Source organism: Heterocephalus glaber, unplaced genomic scaffold, assembly GCF_053883595.1.
Source record: "Heterocephalus glaber isolate CG9 unplaced genomic scaffold, H.glaber_assembly_v1.0 deba00001481, whole genome shotgun sequence".
NCBI lineage: Eukaryota > Metazoa > Chordata > Mammalia > Rodentia > Bathyergidae > Heterocephalus > Heterocephalus glaber.
In genome coordinates this window covers 18,345,764-18,364,769 of record NW_028258317.1, presented here as the reverse complement: position 1 = coordinate 18,364,769, position 19,006 = coordinate 18,345,764, and the positions used below count along the sequence as shown (strand labels likewise).

At 41.7% G+C, this 19,006-nt stretch overlaps 1 protein-coding gene across 7 annotated transcripts in view; it reads left to right on the top strand.

The window, feature by feature from the left end:
- The window catches only part of Ubap1 (ubiquitin associated protein 1), a 55,335-nt gene that overhangs the window by 35,064 nt on the left and 1,265 nt on the right, over positions 1-19,006 (top strand). For 5 of the 7 annotated variants that reach the window (XM_004838412.4, XM_021252974.2, XM_087183757.1 and 2 more), the window contains 4 exons: positions 433-557; positions 6,012-6,935; positions 17,687-17,869; positions 18,615-18,716. In XM_004838412.4, coding sequence (XP_004838469.1) covers positions 433-557; positions 6,012-6,935; positions 17,687-17,869; positions 18,615-18,716 — 1,334 coding nt within the window. The remainder of the gene's footprint in view (positions 1-432; positions 558-6,011; positions 6,936-17,686; positions 17,870-18,614; positions 18,717-19,006) is intronic. The other 2 variants (XM_087183761.1, XM_087183760.1) reach the window with 1 other exon arrangement.

Genomic DNA, 19,006 nt, shown 5'->3' with positions numbered 1-19,006 from the left:
AATGAGTGAGGAGAATAGCTAAGGAAAGAGCATTCCAGAGAGAAGGAACAGCCAGTACAGACTTTTTGTGGCCAGTTGAAGCTGTCATCATTGAGAACAGAGGACTCCATCTTAGTGCAGTGAGCCAGAATATGACTTTAGGAGATGAGGGCAGAGACTGTGGGTCATGGGGAGGCCTTTTAGGCTTTTGTGAGTACTTTGACACAGACTAAGTAAAATTGAAACAAGCTCCAGTAAGATCAAGTAGACTGAAGTTGGATTTCCTTCTCAGAGATCTAGGATCAGGAGAAGGTAAGAGGTTGGAACAGGAACTTTTTATAACTTCTAGTCTTAGGGATAGCATAAATTAATGTGTATCCATAGTCATAAGATTATAGCAAAACAAATAATAAAGTTCTTTGCTGATATTTTTTACTTTATTTTTGATTATAGGGACTTTCAGTTACCTTGATGATGTCCCATTTAAGATAGGAGACAAATTCAAAACACCAGCTAAAGTTGGTCTACCTATTGGCTTCTCCTTGCCTGATTGTTTGCAGGTTGTCAGAGAAGTACAGGTAAGTGGTGATTTTTAGTTAAAGTTTAGTGCGTTTAAAAATTAAAGAATAAGAATTTGATGTATAGTGAAATAGCAAAAGGTCTTCTACATCTCTTATGTGTATTTCTCATAGCTCTTGTTATTACCTGGCCCACACTGCTACGTACATGCACACATACATATGTGCACACACATGCACATGGCCATTTACATGTGTTTTATACACTGATTTTGTTTGATCTGTTGGATTGTGTATTTCTGGGGCTCTCTGCCTTGCACAAAACAAATCCCCATTGCCCACCTAACTTGCTTATTCACCTCTTTTCTCTTTCTCTGTAAATGTTCTTATTATCTTCTCTGTCCCTAAAGTTAGATAATATTTTTCTTTTGCTATGTCTCACATTCTATTTCAGCCCTACCTTATTTTTCACCTGGGCTATTGAAGTAGCCTTTTTAATTGACCCTTTTGCTGATAGCATTTTCCTTCTATTTTCCACATTGTTTCTAGAATGATATTCTTAAAATTATAAATTGTCACATCCCTGTTCAAGATTATTCAGACATATTCAGTGATTCAGGCATTACTGTATTAAGTATGGGCATAAGGGTTATGGCAGAACACTTTAGCTCCTCTCCTCCTTGTTCCCTCCAAACCAGGTTACCAGTAGTTTGTTGAATTATCTTGTATGATACCCTGCTTTTCCCCATGAGCTACTGTCTTAACCTAGAATATTTTTCTGTTTCTCATTATACTAACAGCTGTCTGTTAAAATCTGCTTATTCTTTTAGACTGTGTTTAAATGCTATTTCCTCAACGGTTTCTTTCTCAACCCTCTCGTCTTTAAAACTCAGTTTAGGTAAATTACTGAATTTCTTCTTGAAAGCAGCAAATAGCTGTGTGTTGCTTCTTTCCTTAGTACACATTTATTGACTACCTGCTTTTGAGAGATGCTCTGCTGGTTAATGAGGATAAACATATATGCCTCACTGTCTTAAAGGTGCTTATGGTTTAGACTGCCATGGGAAATCAGAAAAATGCAATGTATTACTCAGATACATCTTCCTGTGTCTTAAGAACTTTGATTTTTAAAAAACATAACTTTCTGGAAAAGAAGTCTTGTTTCTGGGAGATTCACTAAGGCATTTCCAAGTTATTTTAAAAAGTATTCTATCTTCCATAGTCTGTATGCTGTGAATAATCATGGTGTAGAAGTTCAGTTTTGTTTTTTTTTTTCTATTTGTTTTGTTTGGTTTGGGACCTTGTGCCTGCTAGGCAAGTGCTTTACCACTGAGCTACATGCCTGCAGTTACTTTTTATTTGAATTTAAAAATATATATATTTTTAATGGTAGCAAAGTTTCATTAAAGGTAGGAAAAGAAACATACTCTGCAGAGCAAGTTTAGGGTAAGTAAAAGTAAGATTAGATTAGAAGTACACTCTACAGCGTGAGGGCAGGCCATCCATGCAAGAGAGAACACAGTGGCCTAAAAATAGTCTCATTGGTTTATAATTCACATGCCATGAAATTTATCTTTTTAAGGTATACAGTTCAGTGGTTTTTAGTATATTCAAAGTTGTGTAAACTCATTGCTGTTTAATTCCAGAACATTTTCATTTTCCTAAAAAGAAACCCAGTTACCTCCAGCAGTCATTCCCTCATCCCCTGCCCCCAGCCCTGGCCACCAGTAGTCTTTCTGTCTCTACTGGTTATATCATCATATAAATGATTCCAACAGTATTCATGTAGCGTTTGTGACTGGCTTGTTTCACTTTGCATAATATTTTAAGGGCTTATCTGTTTATATTAGTGAAGTGAAGTCTTAGTACTTCATTTTTTTTTTTTTTTTTTTGGTACCGGGGATTGAATTCAGGTCCTTGCACTTGCGCAGCAGGCGGCGAAACTACTGAGCTAAATCCCTGGCCCTGTACTTCATTTTCATTGGCTGAATTTATATGGATATCACATTTTATATATCCATCCATGGGCATTTTTTTAGTTTCTACTTTTTTTTTTTTTGGTGCTGAGGATCGAACTCCGGTCCTTTTTGACTGCTGTATTATGAGTAATGCTGCTGTGAACATTTATATACAGGGTTTTGTGGTAATATATTTTCTTTTGGGTATATGCACAGGAGTAGAATTACTAGGTCCTGTGAGAACTTCTGTCTTCTCTGACTTCTGGTGCTGATGATTAAACTCCAGTGCTGAGGATTAAACCCAGGACCTTATGCATGCTAGGCAAAATGCTCTACCACTGAGCTACATCCCATCCCTTGTCTTTTTGATTTAATACATTTTTATGGATGTGAAATTGTCTCTCATTGTGGTTTTTTTTTGGGGGGGGGTACCAGGGATCGAACTCAGGTCCTTGAGCTTTCAAGGCAGGCCACAGAACCACTGGGCTACTAAAACTCCGGCCCTCATTGTGGTTTTGATTTGCATTTCCTTAATGACTGATAATGATGAACAACTTAGGTTTTTAAAAAAATTTTCGTGAGACAAGGTCTTCCTATGTAGTTCATTCTGGCCCATGGTGGCCTCAAACTCATGGCAGTCCTCCTGCCTCAGCCTCCCCAGTGCTGGGATTACATGGTGTGTGCCCCCATTAGGTATTTTTGAATATGAATTGATACTCTTCTTGTGAATGGAGATTTCATTGGCCCAGAAGAAATATGGATTTACTTTATAAAGTTTTTCCTTGTTCTGTTTGCCTGATTTTTTTATTGGTAACAATGAATAACCATTAAATTACCTCTATTTGTGTATAGTGCTAATAACAATATGATTTAAAAACACATAGAGGGGCCGGGGATTTAGCTCAGTAGTGAGGGCCTGCCTTGATCCCCTATACTGAAAAACAAACAAAACCGTAGGGTTGGGTCTTGCTCTCTAGCCAAACACAAAAAAAGTTGAAAAAAAATTAACAGAAACAAAAGATAAGATGATCATTTTTGCTGGGTGTGGTGGCACACTTCTGTAGTCACAGCTATTGTGGAGAGTGAGGCAGGAGGATTGCCTGAGCCTAAGTTTAAAGCCAGCCTGGGCAACCCCCAGTGGATGCCCAGAACCTCAGATAGTATCTAACTCTATGTATAAGTGCAGCAATACTATAACAGTTCAGCTGATTACCAGGATAATTATTAAGCGACTACTTGGTGGGTATCATACACAGTGTGGATATGCTGGACAAAGGGATGATGAATATCCTAGGCAGAATTCAGTGGAACAAGGTGTCAGATTTCATCAAGCTACTCAGAACAGCACATAATTTAAAACTAATGATTTGTTTATTTCTGTAGTTTTCCATTTACTATATCTAGTCTGTGGCTGATTACAGGCGCCTGAAAAACTGCAGAGTAAGGGAAGACTTGGAATGCATTTATAATACTTAATGCTGGTTTCTGGTACTTCATGAATGCTTGATGCTGTTATTTATTACTGTACTCCCAAACTACATTATTCTGTTTAATATTTCTGCTTCTTTTTTCCCCAGTATGTTTTTCTCAGGGTTCCATGTGTTCTACATTACTTTAGTAGAAACAAAAGCTCAACTGGGCATGGTGGCACATGCCTTTAATCGCAGCACTTGGGAGGCTGAGGCAGGAGGATCACAAGTCAGCCTGGGCAACTTAGTGACTTAGACCCTGTCTCAAAAAAAGAGTAGGGGGTAAGCTCAGGGTGGAACACCTTGGGTTTGGTCTCCACCACCACTAAAAAAAGAAAAGAAAAAAAAAAGAAACAAAGAAAAACTCAGTAAAAATTTACTAAAAAAGGAAAGAAATTTCCAGTTCTTCAAGTAAAACTTCAGAGACCGGTGTTTATAGGTAGTGGTAAGTTGGTCATAGCAGTTTTTATTGGAGGTAACTAGTTCCAAAAATGGGTTTCCCTCAGTTGGAAGCAGCGGTCTTTGCCCAGTGCTGTTTTCTCACTATTCCATCAGTGGTGGAATCACAGCAATCCCCCATGTATCTTTTTAGGACACAGCAACTGGCTCAGAGATTTAAATTATCTTGATGCCTTTCTAGGCTTCCTCTGTGCTATTTGAAGCTAAAAAGGCTTGAGGATAGCCGAGCTTTTTGTTGGATTTCTTCATTAGGTTGCTTGTCTCAACATGTTAGACCTCTTTCTTCTGTTCTCCACATCCTCCAGTCTTGAACATGCATACAGACATTGTTTAGCTCTAGTGCTTTAGAGCTAATGGCAGAGACTTTTTTTCTTCTGTCCTGTGTGAGTTTTGCTTTATCTAGTAGTTGTATTTCTTTTAAATATGTTAATAAAAGTTTTGTAAATTGAACTCTACTTAAGGTATTATTAAGGAACCATAAAATGAATACTTGTTCAGTTTGCTCTGTAAAAATCTAAGTATATCTATATTTCTTTTCTTTTGTTTCCTTTTTTAATCTACCACTTAGCCTACATTCCTAGCTCCGTGTCTAGATTTCCAACATTTTGAGTACAACCTGTTCATTATTCTCTAATTGATATGGTTTATGACCATAGAATCTGTAGGCAGACTGTCTTGAGTTCAAAGCCACGTTCTACCACATAGCAGCTTTATGACTTTTGGGCATAGCCCCAGAAAAGTAAGGATAAAAAGAATTACTTTAAACGGTTGAGAAAATCTAAGGAGTTAATACATGAAAAAAATGTGTACACCCATTTATTTTATTATGTGTGATACCTTGTGCTTCTTAGCATTCTCAAATGTTAAAGGTTGTCATTATTGGGCATGGGATGTATTTAGGACATAGTGCTAGATAATAGAGATCCAAAGAATGTTTATAATAGGGTTGCTGCCCCCAAGAGGCTTGTGATACTGTTCGGAAAATGTTAGGGATTACATATTAAAGCTACCTGTGGTCGCATGTGCCTGGGATCAGATGACTAATAGAGACAAATGCTGTAAGATTTTATTTAAATATTATTTTTATTTTTATTCTTATTTATTTTTTTGAGACAGGGTCTTGCTATGTACCCTGGGCGCTGCCCTTGAACTACTGTGTGGCCCAGGCTGGCCTTGACCTTGTGATCCTCCTGCCTCAGCCTCCTGAGTGCTGGGATTACTGTTGTACGCCACCATGCTCAGCCAATGCTGTAAGATTTTAGAAGAAAGCATGGGAAGAACTTCATATAGAGGAAGTAGCTAAACTATGTGAGCCTCAAAGAATTCTAGGGAGGAAGATGGCCCAAAGAGAGAGGGGCAAAGGAAGTGTCAAGGCCCATTTCACCTAGTATATAGGATTAGAGGAAGTGGGAGCTCTCTAGTTAATTTCTAGAAATAATCTTGGATCATAGTTGGCTTAGTCATATAAAGACTTTGGAAGCCTCAGTCTTCCTGAGTGAGGATTGTTGCACATGCCCTAATTGCTGCCTGGACAATTTCTCTTTTGTAAAAGTGAGGAAGGAGTGAATTGGGTTGGGGAAGGCCAGCCTTCTGGATTCATACTTCCATTCTCTGCTGTATCTTTGCAGTATGACTTCTCCTTGGAAAAGAAAACCATTGAGTGGGCTGAAGATGTTAAGAAAATCCAAGAAGTCCAGCAGGAAGCAGAGCGCAAGGCTGAGGAAGCAGAAGCTAAAGTGAATTCTAAGAGTGGCCCAGAGGGTGATAGGAAAATGAGCTTCTCCAAGACTCACAGTACAGCCACTATGCCACCTCCTATTAACCCTATCCTTGCTAGCTTACAGCACAACAACATCCTCACTCCGACTCGGGTCAGCAGTAGTGCCATGAAACAGAAAGTTCTCAGCCCACCCCACACAAAGGCCGATTTCAATCCCGCTGACTTTGAATGTGAAGAAGACCCATTTGATAATCTGGAGTTAAAAACTATTGATGAGAAGGAGGAGCTGAGAAACATTCTGGTAGGAACTACTGGACCCATTATGGCTCAGTTATTGGACAATAACTTGCCCAGAGGCAGCTCTGGGTCTGTGTTACAGGATGAGGAGGTCTTGGCGTCCTTGGAACGGGCAACCCTGGATTTCAAGCCTCTTCATAAACCCAATGGCTTTATAACTTTACCACAGTTAGGCAACTGTGAAAAGATGTCGCTGTCTTCCAAAGTGTCCCTTCCTCCTATCCCTATAGTAAGCAATATCAAATCTCTGTCCTTTCCCAAACTTGACTCTGATGACAGCAGTCAGAAGACAGTCAAGCTGGCGAGCACTTTCCATAGCACATCCTGCCTCCGCAGTGGCACGTTCCGAAATTCCCTAAAGCCTTCTACCCAAAGCAGTGCCAGTGAGATCAATGGGGACCATACTCTTGGGCTTTCAGCTTTGAACTTGGATAGTGGCACAGAGGTGCCAACTCTGACAACATCCCACATGCCTTCCCTGTCTGTTTTGTCTCTGTGCACAGAAGAATCATCACCTTCAAATGCAGGTCCCACAGTAAGTCTTTTAAATTGTCACCCTAAGTAAAAGTTCCAAAGATTTCTACATTCTACCCAGCGCTTGCTTTCCTCACATTCTTCTTTTCAAGGCTGAGGGCAAAATGGACTTGGTTATGTAACTATTTGTAATTCTAGTTATTTACCTGAGGACCAAGATTATTAGTTTTGAAACTGGCCTGATTAATTTTTGTTTTGTTTTCATTGTTGGGGATTGAGCATCTAGGTAGGGATTTTGCCACAGAGCTACACCCTCAGCCTGAACTTGGTTAATGTTTGCTTATTCCTCCCTACATCTTTTGGATCTTTTCCTTTGCAGAGTTAAGATGTGATACAAATCTTATGAATGGTGTTTTCACTTTGTTCTTTTCTGTGCTGCCATGTATTGTAATTTTTTATGGCTTTTTTTGTACCTTTTAAATTTTTTCTATTATTATTATTCCTCTTCCTCCTCTCCTCTCCTGTGTGTGCGTGTGTGCATGTGTGCGTGTGTGTGTTTGTGGTACAGTACCAGAGATTGAACCCAGGGAGTTCCCAGCTACACCTCCAATCTTTGATTAATTGAGATGGGGTCTTGCTATGTGGTTGGCTTGAACTTACTATGTAGCCCAGGCTGGCCTCTATCTCTCGGTGATCCACATGTGCCACCATGCCTGGTTGCTTTTCTTTCTTTTTTTTAATTCTTGGAGATACTGGTTTCAACACAACACTAGAAGCAACAATTGGGACAGCGCTATAACCATGTTTCTTATAAAGCCTGTGTGTTGTAGGGCGTCAGTGACAGTCACATAATACAGCTGGTCTCAAGATTCTTCAGGGTGGTATCAGTGGTGATACCACTCTCATACTCAACTTTCAGTTCAAACTTTTTGGTGGAGCAGGTACTAGGGATTGAACTCAGGACCTCCAGCTTGCTAGGCAAGTGCTTTGCCACTGAGCTACATCTCTGTCCACTTTTTATTATTATTTTGAGACAGGATCTTGCTCAATTGCCCAGCTTGGTCTTGAAGTCATAATCCTTCTGCCTCAGCCTCCCCATACCTGGATTGTAGGTATGTATCATCCTTCCTAACAACCCATGTTTACTTCAAGGAGCCTTTCTCAGCAGCCTCTTCGTCAAAATTTTCAGTGGTTCTTTTGTCTCTTTTTTGTTTTGTTTTCTGAGACTAGGTTTTACTATGTAGTCTGGGCTGGCCTAGTATTCACTATGTAGTCCAGGTTGGCCTCAAACTTGCAGCAGTTTTTCTGCCTCAGCCTTCCGAGTGCTGGGATCACAGGTGTGCACCACCATTGCCTGGATCTTAGTAGTTCTTTTGTTAGTCCCACCACATTTATAGATGAGATGGGCAGTAGTGGTGGACTTGCCCAAATATATGTATACAGTGATGACAGAAAAAATTTTTTAACAGGTTTCTGCCGTGTAGTTCAAGTTGACATTGAGCCTACTCTGTAGCCCAGGCTGGCTTCCATCTCCAGCCTTCGGCCTCAGCCTCCTGAGTGCTGGGATTATAGGCGTACACTACCACACTGGGCTAGTAATGTTCACATGAGTGTTTTCCTTCTCCATTTTGGCTTTGGTTTAGTGGTGATTTTCTTTTTTTTTTTTTTTTTTTTTTGGTACTGGGGATCGAACTCGGGACCTTGCGCTTGCGAGGCAGGCGCCAGAACCACTGAGCTAAATCCCCGGCCCATAGTGGTGATTTTCTTAACACTTGTTCAGGTGGCAAATCCATTACAACGGTGTTCATGGTAATAATGGTGTTTTTAAAAAATGGTTTCTTATTTTGTTTGTTTTTGCTGGGGATGGAACCCAGGGAGTGCTGAGCTACATCTCTGACCCTTTAAAAAAATTTTTATGTATTTTGAAACAGGGTTGTGCTAAGTTGCACAGGCTGGCTTTGAACTTGGGATTGTCCTGCCTCAACCTCTTGAATGAATAGCTGGGATTACAGGCAAGGGCCACCATGTCTACTTTTCTTCATTTTTACTTTTTTTTGGTACTGGGGATCGAACTCGGGACCTTGCACCTGCAGGGCAGGCAGCAGAACCACTGAGCTAAATCCCCAGCCCCTCTTTCTTCATTTTTAAAGTTGCACAGTGCTCATTGTACCCTTTCCCACCTTTCTTATTCTTATCTTATTGTACCCTGAGTATTGGTTCATTTGATCATAGTTTGGCAAACTTGGCATTACATTTCCTCAGACTCAGTGGTTCCTTAGTAACTGGTAGATAATTCTATTGAAATTTCAAGCATAAGGTGGAAATCTGTCATTTACTAATCTGTAGTTAATCCTGTTAACCCCCCACCCCCCATAAAAACTGTAGTTTTCAGAGGAAGGGAGGAAAGGCTGTATGTTCTTGGGAACTGAGATTTAATGTGGAAGGATGGATTGATTAAAAAATTTTTAACATATCATTCTGAAGATAATCTGATTTGGCCACACAAAAACACTGCAGATGCAGCAAGGTTCCTTTATTTTTCACAAAGTGGTACACAGCACTGTATTATTGCATTCTAGAATAGAAGTTGTAGAAGCCCAACAACTTTTTGCTATGTGAGCTCATATATATATTTTTTAAAGCATACAGGTTCGATCCCCGGTACCAAAAAAAAAAAAAAAATAGAAATAAAGTGTACAGGGCCAGGGAGGTAGCTCATTGGTGCCATGGCTGCTTGGTAAGCGCAAGGTCCTGAGTTTGATTTCCAGTACCAAAAAATAACAGTACATCAACAGACTATTTAGAGCCAGAAAGGGGCCTAATTGTATTAGTGCAATATCTTTCAGAAATCATAACAAGGCTGTTATTGACCAGTTGAAAGATGAAACCTAAGCCTGGTTTCCAACCAGTGCAAGATCCCAGCAGGAGCACCCTTGGTAAGGGTTGTTTGTATTTGTGCTTCCATTGTCAGCCGTGGGGCCTGAACCTTGGCCTGGATGAATTTGATGAATGCACAACATCAGTATTATTTCCTTGGAGTAGGCTTCATTCTAATTTCTCCTGGTCAGTTGTTGGGCTTGGTCAGCACTATACTCCTTTTTGTGATTTATTAAATGCTTTAGATAAAGGATCCTTTACCACCACCCCTATTTAAAGTTAGGTTAAGCATTTGGAGAGCACGTTAGCCAGTGAGCTAATAGAGTTATTTCTAAACCAGAACACTTGTCATTCTTTGAACAGAGTGATTGTAGTTTCTTTCTGGCCCATTTGTCTCAGGATCAGAAGGGGCCTGCTTGTTGCTGGCTTGAGAACTTGTTACTTTCAACGTACAGAAACAGAGCTGGAGTTGTATTGTTGCTTTAAGGGTCATGGCCCCATTCTGAGGGAGCAAAGCCTGGTTCCCATTCTGGCCCTTTATAGCATGAGTCTCAAGGCCCCAGCGAGAACTTTTTCTTCTTTCTAAAATAATAATGCCTAAGGCAGTGGTGGTGGCAGTCATCTGAGCTGTGGACACCCTTCACATGTGAAGTGTTCCTGGATTTGGGTTCTTGCTACTATTTTAGATGCTATGTTTGGCCTCAGTCTTCAGATTTTGTTTTCATGCTTGTTTGTGTAAACTACCCCTAGAAGTTGAGAAACCGTTGGGGATCATCATGAGAAAAACAGTATTGAATTTTATTTTTTGAGGTACTGGGATTGAACCCACGGCTTTTGCACTGAGCTACATCTCCAGTCCTTTTAAAATTTTTTATTGTTAGACAGGGTCTTACTAAGTTGCCTAGGCTGGATTCAAATTGTGATCCTCCTGCCTCAGCCTCCCAGAGTGCTGGGTTTGCAAGTGTGTATCATCATGCCCAGCTGCAATGTGTCCTTATTGTGTGTGAATCCAAGCTAGATCTGTTTGATTTAGCCAGTGTTTTTTCCTGCTGCCTTTCAGCCCAATAGGATCCTTGCTGTGCTCTGCCACTGGGGTCTGTTTCTCCTTTCTCTTTCACTTACCTCAGGAGAAGTAACTTTCTGCCTTTCTTTTATACTCCTAAATTCTGAATTTACTATGGACAGTAAACAAAGACTGGCACCAATTTGCTTTTAAATTTGCATTATAAAATTCTTTTTGACATATAGAATCCCTGCTTTGTTTTGAGACACTGGTATAGTCCAGGCTGGCCTCAAACTCACTGTGCTGCCCAACTTGGCCTCAAATTTGGTGATCCTCCTCCTCAGCCTTGAAGTGCTGGGATTACAGGTGTGCACCACCAGAAACAGTTTAGACTCCCTTAGCTTTATTGATTTTTTTTTTTTTGAAGCAGAGTCTTGCTGTGTAGTCTACCCTGGCTTTGAACTCACTATGTAGTTCATGCTGGCCTTGAACTCTGGTGATCCTCCTGCCTCAGCCTCCCAAGTGCTGGGATTACTGACATGCACCACCACACCCAGCAGAATCCTTTAGCTTTGAAAGTTCATATCTGTTCATCATTTCATGTGTTGCTGTTACTTTAATACAAAGTCCTCTTCTGTGTTTTAAAAATAAATTTACTTTTAGAAAATCAAGTAGCTGTATGGGGCTGCTTATATTACCATGTGTGTTATGGCATGTGTCTCCCAAGTTCTAACACTTGGGAGGCTGAGGCATGATGATCACTTTTAGTCCAGAGTTTGAGACCAGCCTGGACAACATGGCAAAGACCCTGTCTCAAAAACAAGGCTTATATTGAAAAATAGTAGTTGTTTCACCTCTTCCGTCTCATAGCAAGGAACTTTCAACTTAAGCTATTTCTCTCTTCTTTCCTTTTCCCTCTCTTCCTCCTTTCCTCCCTCCCTCTCATTTCTTTTTTCACACAGTCTTGATGTCTTGCCCGTCTTAGTCACTTTCCTTGTTGCTGGAACAAAATACCCAACGTTCACAATTTAAAGGAGGAGAGAGGTCTGTTTTGGCTCATGGTTTTTATGGATTCAGACCATAGTTAGCTGGCTCCAAGGCAGGCAGGGCATGGTGGAGGAAAGGTGCTCTTGTCACAGCCACCAGGAAGCAGAGAGAAGGGAGGAACTGGGAAGAGAGATCCATCCACCCTTCTGGGTCCTGGCCTCCGAGCAACGTGCCTCTCACCTGCCTCTACCTCCTGACAGCACACTCAGCTACCTGGGCTCATTAGTAGGTGAGCATTGATGAGTATAATATCCCCATGGCCCAGTCATCCTCCAAAAGCCACACCTCTGAGGGACATCGAGATCTAGATGATAACATTGCCTATGCTTAGGAAACACAGAGATAGATCTTTTTCAAATGGGAAAGGGACCTAGATGGTGGTGGGGTGGGGGAGGAAAGGGATGTAAAAAGAACTAAGATGTCTTATGTACATGTTGCAACACCCCATAATGAATGTAATCATGATGTTCTGCAAACGTGTACTAACTGAAACATTGCCCATGCTTGCCCAGCCTCAAACTTTTAGGCTCATTCAATCTTCCTGCCTCTGCCTCCCAAGTAGCTAGGACTATAGGCATGTGCCACAGCACCAGGCTTTTTGTGGAACTCTCTGCTGGGATTTATTTATCTCTGTATTTCTAAATAAAATGCTTATATTGTCTTTTTCTAAAGATATCAACTTTAGACAGTTTTATACTTCCTATTATAGTGGTTGAGGGTCTAGATCTTGTCATTGACCCTTCCTCCTCTTTCCCTTATCCTCTAACATATTTATACATACACAAAATTTGGGTAAATTAATGTTGTTATATTATTATGTTCAGGTAAATATACTGAGTTTAGTAAATAGATTGCAGTTACTTTCTTTGTTGCAGTTTTTTTTTGTTATAAGCTTTTTGAAATGTACATAGTTTCTTGGTAACTATTTTCAGTTTCTTTTTTTCTTTTTTTTTTTTGTGGCACAGGGCATTGAACCTTGGGCCTTTGCACTGACTTACATTCTCAGCTCTTCTTTTGAGCAGGCTCTTGCTAAGTTGTCCAGGCTTGGTTCTAACTTATGATCCTCCTCCCTCAGCCTCCCACAATGCTGGGGTTACAGGCATGCCCTACTGTACTTAATTTTTAAGTTTGACCTTTTAATTGAAGTAGAAGCCAGATGTGATGGTACAGTCCTATAATTGCAACACTTGGGAGACATGAGGGTCATGAGTCAAAGACCAGGCTGGGCTACAGAGCAAGATTCTGTCTTTTTTTTAAAAAAGTATAAGTTCTATTGATTTTTAATATTTGTGTTATTCTAAAGTCTGTTTTGTTCCCTTCTACTTCCACCTTTGGGAGCTTTTGGGATTTTTTTTCTCTTCATCTCTGGAGATTTGAAATTTACCAGTGATATACCTTTATTGATTATATTGGGCCCTCCCTCCTAGGTCTTTCCAAACTGAGGGTCAGCCCAGTTTTAAAATCCTGGGAAATTTTTTTGATATTTTTCTCTGTTCTTTTATTAGATTTCCTATAACCTAGATGTTTGGATCTTCTTGATTGAAGGCCTTATTTTCTCTCCTTTTCTGTTTCACTTCCTGCAATATATCCTTGATTTTTTTGCTGCTGGTGGTGGAGGGTTAACTGCAAATTGAACCCAGGGCCTCATGCATGCTAGGCAAGTAGTCTACCATTGAGCTACATCCCCAGCCCTCTCGAGTCTTACAACATTGTTTTTAAATCTTCATTATAAATTTCCAAGTCTGTTTGGTGTAATTTGTGTTGATGGGTTTGGTTTTCTGTTCGTGTTTAAGAATGAGGCACTAAGGGGCAGGGATTTAGCTCAGTGGTTCCACTGACTGCCTTGCAAGCGCAAGATCCTGAGTTCAATCCCCGATACCACCCCCCCCAAAAAAACGTAATGTGAATTGGAAGTGTGCTGCTGATCATTAAGCATCAGTAGAGGTTAAAAGTTGACTTTGAGGGAAACCCCCAAAACATCATCATGTGAAGGTCTTGAGAATTAAGTTTCTTTAGAGAATTCTGCCTGAGGCTGACAAAGGTTGGGGAAGGCTAGCGTGGAGTTTTAGTCCTCATTGTGCTGTACACTGTGCCTGGTGTCTTTAGGTCTCTGATTCACATTCTCTAAAGAACTGAACTTTCTGCCTCCTGCAGAGGGGTCTAATTCTCTGTCCTTTTCTGTTTTCTCTTGTTTTACCTCCTGCAGTGTATTCTTAGGTTCTGATCATGGACTTTGTGCCTTTGGTTTATTCCTGTAGTTCCTGACACTTAGGGTCTGAGGCCTGCTTAGGGGTCCTGAGGGGCTTGTAGGCTGACACTCCTCTTTCCTGCTTGCTTACTTTTTTTTTTTGGTACTGGGGATTGAACTCAGAACCTTGAGCTTGGGAGGCAGGCGGCGGCTCCCCTGCTGGTACTTGGTTACTTTTTAACTTTATTGTTTCTTTTTTTTTAAGTACTAATTTTATTAGTGTATGTTTGAGGTACATAATAATTACATTCATAATGGGGTGTTGGTACATGTGCATAACATATCTTAATACTTTATTGCTTCTGCCAATAATCATTCTCCCATAAGCATTCCGTTAAGATTTCATTGAAGGGCTGGGGATGTAGCACCATCCTTGCCTTGCAAGTTGGATCTCTGGTACCGGGGGGGGGGGGGGGGGGGGGGGAGATTTCTTTGAAATTCATCATCTCTTAGGTCTCCCCTTTTTCTTTGACCTTAAAAGTATATATAATTTTAATTCTTTTCTTATCATTTTAGAAGAGATGGTCAAGATGTTTGGTCAGTTTCCCAAATTAAATGAAATCCTGCCTTTGAAAATCCTAATAGAGCTGATGTGGTGGCCTGTTAATTCCAGCTACTCAGGAAGATGAGGCAAGAGGATCTTGAATTCAAGACTAGCCTGGGCAACATAGTGACAGCCCACCCCCAAAATAATCCAAATAGGCATCCACTTATTCTACAACTGATCAGGACAAATTCAAGCTGAAAGCGAGGCGCTGGAGATTGAGAAATGTTCATGACATAGTAACTAGTGTCTAGGAGTTCTTACTTTGCTGCCAGTGTGACCAGAATGGAATAGGAATAGGAATGCTGGTGGGAACATGCCTGCCTCATGTGGTGTGCTTGCACTGGATACAGGTGCTTGCAGTATTGGTGGCGGTGGGGGTGGGGCGGTGGAGAGAGAGAAGAGGGCTCTGGGAAGTCATGGCAGAAAAGTAGCTGTCACGACTGAGGTGGGACTTCAAGGTTACATACAGGTTACATACAAGGTTACATACTCCTGTAGCCCAGGAGTGTGTCCCCAGACTCTAGAGGCTTTGAAATACTAATATTTATATCCTCCCAAAATATTTATATTTATATCCTCCCAAAATATTTATATCCTCCCAAAATCTTTCCCTCAAACACTTAAATTTAGACAGAGAACTTAATTCTAATTTTGTTACTGAACTGGGGATTGAACTTAGTGCCTTGCACCTACTGAACATGAACTTTACCACTGAGCTATTAATACTCTCCACCCCACTAAATGTCATTTTAAATGACTAATAGTCACATGGCTCTTAATTATTTACCTAATGCCTTATGTTGAATATTTTAGGCTGTCCCTCATATTTATTATACTGTGGTGAGTGAATATTTGTATAGATTTTAGTTTGCATTTTCTCTAGAAGTACACAACTAGATAGAAGAATCTGAATATTTTCCACACTTTACCCATGCCAGATTTACCTAGAGATCAGATAAACACTTCTCCCAGCAGAGTATTTGATAATTCTGCACATTAAAAAAAATAAATATACACTTGGGGATGGTGGTGCATGCTTGTAATCCCAGCATTTGGGAGGCTGAGGCAGGGTGATCTCTGTGAGGCCATCCTGCACTATATATAGGCCCTGTCTTAAAAAAACAATTTAGCTCAGTGGTTCTGCTGCCTACCTCACAAGTGCAAGGTCCTGAGTTTGATCCCTGGTACCCCGCCCCCCCAAAAAACAATTGAAAAAATACATATGTAATTTCATATAATGTAATTTTTTTAAGACAGGGTCTTGCTGTATGTTTCAGGCTGGCCTTGAATTCACTTTATAGCCTAGGCTGGCCTTGAATTCACAGTAGTTTGCCTCAGCCACCTGAGTGTTGGGATTACAGATGTGCATTACCACACTGGCTGGTTTAAACCTTACAGCACCTAGCATTTCATGGGAGGTCTCCCACCCAAATACTATATTTACCAGGGCCAACCCTGTGTAGCTTCCAAAATCAGGCATGTTCAGGGTGGTATAGCCATGGGTTCCCAGGTGGAAATTCTTTTTTTGGGGGTACTGGGATCGAACTCAGGACCTTGGCTTGTGAGGTAGGCGGTGGAACCACTAAGCTAAATTCCTGGCTGCCCAGGTGGAATTTTTTTTTTTTGTACTGGGGATCGAACTCGGGTCCTTGTGCTTTTGGGGCAGGCGGTAGAACCACTGAGCCAAATACCCAGCCCTGGAAATTCTTAACATGGAGTTTTTTTAGAAGCATATGCTCACATCCCACCGAGGCATTCAGGAGGCATTATGAGAAAGGGATTTGAAAAATAATCCCACCCCTTTCTGGCTGGGCTTGTCTTGTGAGAGCTGACATTTCTCTTTGGATATTGGTATTCTCTGGGTGGGTGACTGTACTAAGGATTGAACCCAGGGGTGCTACATCCCCAGCCCTTTTTGAGACAAGGTCTCACTTTTGCCTGGGTTGGGCTTGAGCTTACGAGTTCTCTTGCCGCAGCCTCCTTAGTACCCAGGATTACAAGGTGCTACTACACCAGCTGGAAGCTGGTTTTCATGAGCCCAGGCAGAGCTTGTCCCTGAGGATACAGTGTTAGAGCCTACTATGACTAGGCTGCTGAGAGCATGTTGTGGGTAAGATGGTTAAGTAGAATGGGCTCGAAAGCCTGTAGTCTTTCTGGGTTCCTCCCAATAGTTTGAGAAGAGTAACTGGCTATAGCAATGTCATTTTGAAATTGCTTCTAAAACAGAGGGTTCTCTACTGCCTAAACAGCCCCAAATTTAAGAAAAGAAAATTATGAAGCATTTTTTTTGGTTCTTGAGAGCCAAACTAAACTATAATTGTGATTTTGTTCCCATGGTGAATGGGTCCTTTGGCTTGATTCACTGTAAGAAGTCGTAGGAAGGACTAAACATAGGAATCTGTACACAAGTCAGATGAGGGGTAGTAAGGACCAGTGGCAGGGAGCAGGCTGGATCTACCAGCTCAGCAGACTGACAGGGCCATGGAATCCACATTCCAGTCCTGTGGGCCTGGTGTGGTTATTACTTCTATGTCCTGGATCTGTAGAACAGCAGCTTCAGCAGGAAATGGACACATGATATGGGGCAAAGGTGAGAGTCCTCTTAAACCCTGAGGGCCTGAGCTGGCCATGCATGGGAACAGTACTTGCAGCCTTTGCCCCAGACCAGTGATAGAAATGAGAGAGACTTTGACTAGTCAGGTCCAGTGTGGGCATAGTTTAGTGAATGATCCCTGCAGGACTCAGATATAGTGGCCTAGAAAGGGACAGTAAATGGAGCCTAGCAAAGAAATCACTGTCAGCTTAAGCATCAGTCCTATGGGTGGCCTCAGAGACTAAGATTGGGGCATGGAAGGGCATATGGCTGTTGTGTGCTTTCTCATTCTGCAAGGCAGGATGAAACATTTCTCTCCCTTGGCTGATACCTTCTAGCTCTGTTCATGCCTTTTGTCTGACCAGCAGCCTGGCTCTTCCAAGGATGCTGTTTGGAAGCTTAAAGTGGAAAGGTTTTGGATTAGGCCATCTGAGTGACATGTTTTCTGTGGCCCAGGTCTTCTTCTTAATTTGATCTTCTTCTTTTGCCACTACCAGGCTACCCCTCCAAATTTCTCAGTGTCACAAGTGCCCAACACACCCAGCTGTCCCCAGGCCTATCCTGAACTGCAAACACTGTCTCCCAGTGAGCGGCAGTGTGTAGAGACAGTGGTCAACATGGGCTATTCATATGAGTGTGTCCTGAGAGCCATGAAGAAGAAAGGAGAGAATATTGAGCAGGTGAGTGGTTGACCTGCAGGGGAGTAGCTGGTGAGCTAGGAGCGCATTTTAACCTCTGGAGCTGGAGTGGTGATCTGCCTTTGTCCTGCAGCTCTGCAGACTTGTAGCACTGGGCTCCTCTCCTGTGGGTTTGTGGGGACTCAGGGTGCTTTATCAGGGAAACCAGTAGCCATAGCAGCAGCACTTCTTTGGGGTCTGTTTTGGGACCTCACCTGAGAGAAAGCCTAGAGCAGCAATGACAAACCTTTTAGAGCTTTATGCTATAGCATGTGTCATAGGTTTGCCACCACTGGCCTAGAGTTCTAATCCCTTCCTTTGTCCCTCCAGAGAGGCCAAAACTAGGCGTAAGGTCAGATATCTCCTAGAAATGTTTATCTTGTCATGACTTTCCAGGGAGTTCTAAATTGGGTGCTGGAGTCCTGTACTTGGGGCACACTTACCTGTGCTATTTCTTAGAGCCCCGTCCTGCTATGCTGTGGAGTTGACATTCTGGGAGTCCTGTGTTGGCTTTGGCAGCACATCCTTTGGAAAATGGCCACTCATTTAGAAGGGTGTGCTTGCCTCTTCACAGTTACTGAGGTTGTACTGTGCTGGGCACAGTTCAGGGTACAAAAGCAAGTCCTGTTCAGGATGTGATGGCTTGGGTAGGGTGGGAGCAGACTTCACACTAGCTAGTGTGTTTTAAGACTCTGGGAAGCACAGAGGTGTGGCAGTAGGTATTCTAACCTCTTTTTTCTTTTCTTAGATTCTTGACTATCTTTTTGCACATGGACAGCTTTGTGAGAAGGGCTTTGACCCCCTTTTAGTGGAAGAGGCTCTGGAAATGCACCAGTGTTCAGAAGAAAAGGTGAGAACCTTCTTGCTTCATGGGAATCCTCTGGAAAAGAGACAAAGTAGTCCTGGTTTTCACCCCTGCCTCACAGCCCCCTTTCCTTGCCAGTGACTGTAGGCAAAAACAGTTGAAATGTAGAATCTCCCAGATAGCCAGCAGATTGAGGCCTGTTTGGCTTGAATGAAGCATTGGTTTAAAGATTACCTAGAATATCAGTGAAGGGAAAATTGACTTGGGAAAAAGCCAAACTTCTGGATGACTTGGAGCATTGCTAGTCTCTTTGCCTACCTTACTCCCCAGAAAAC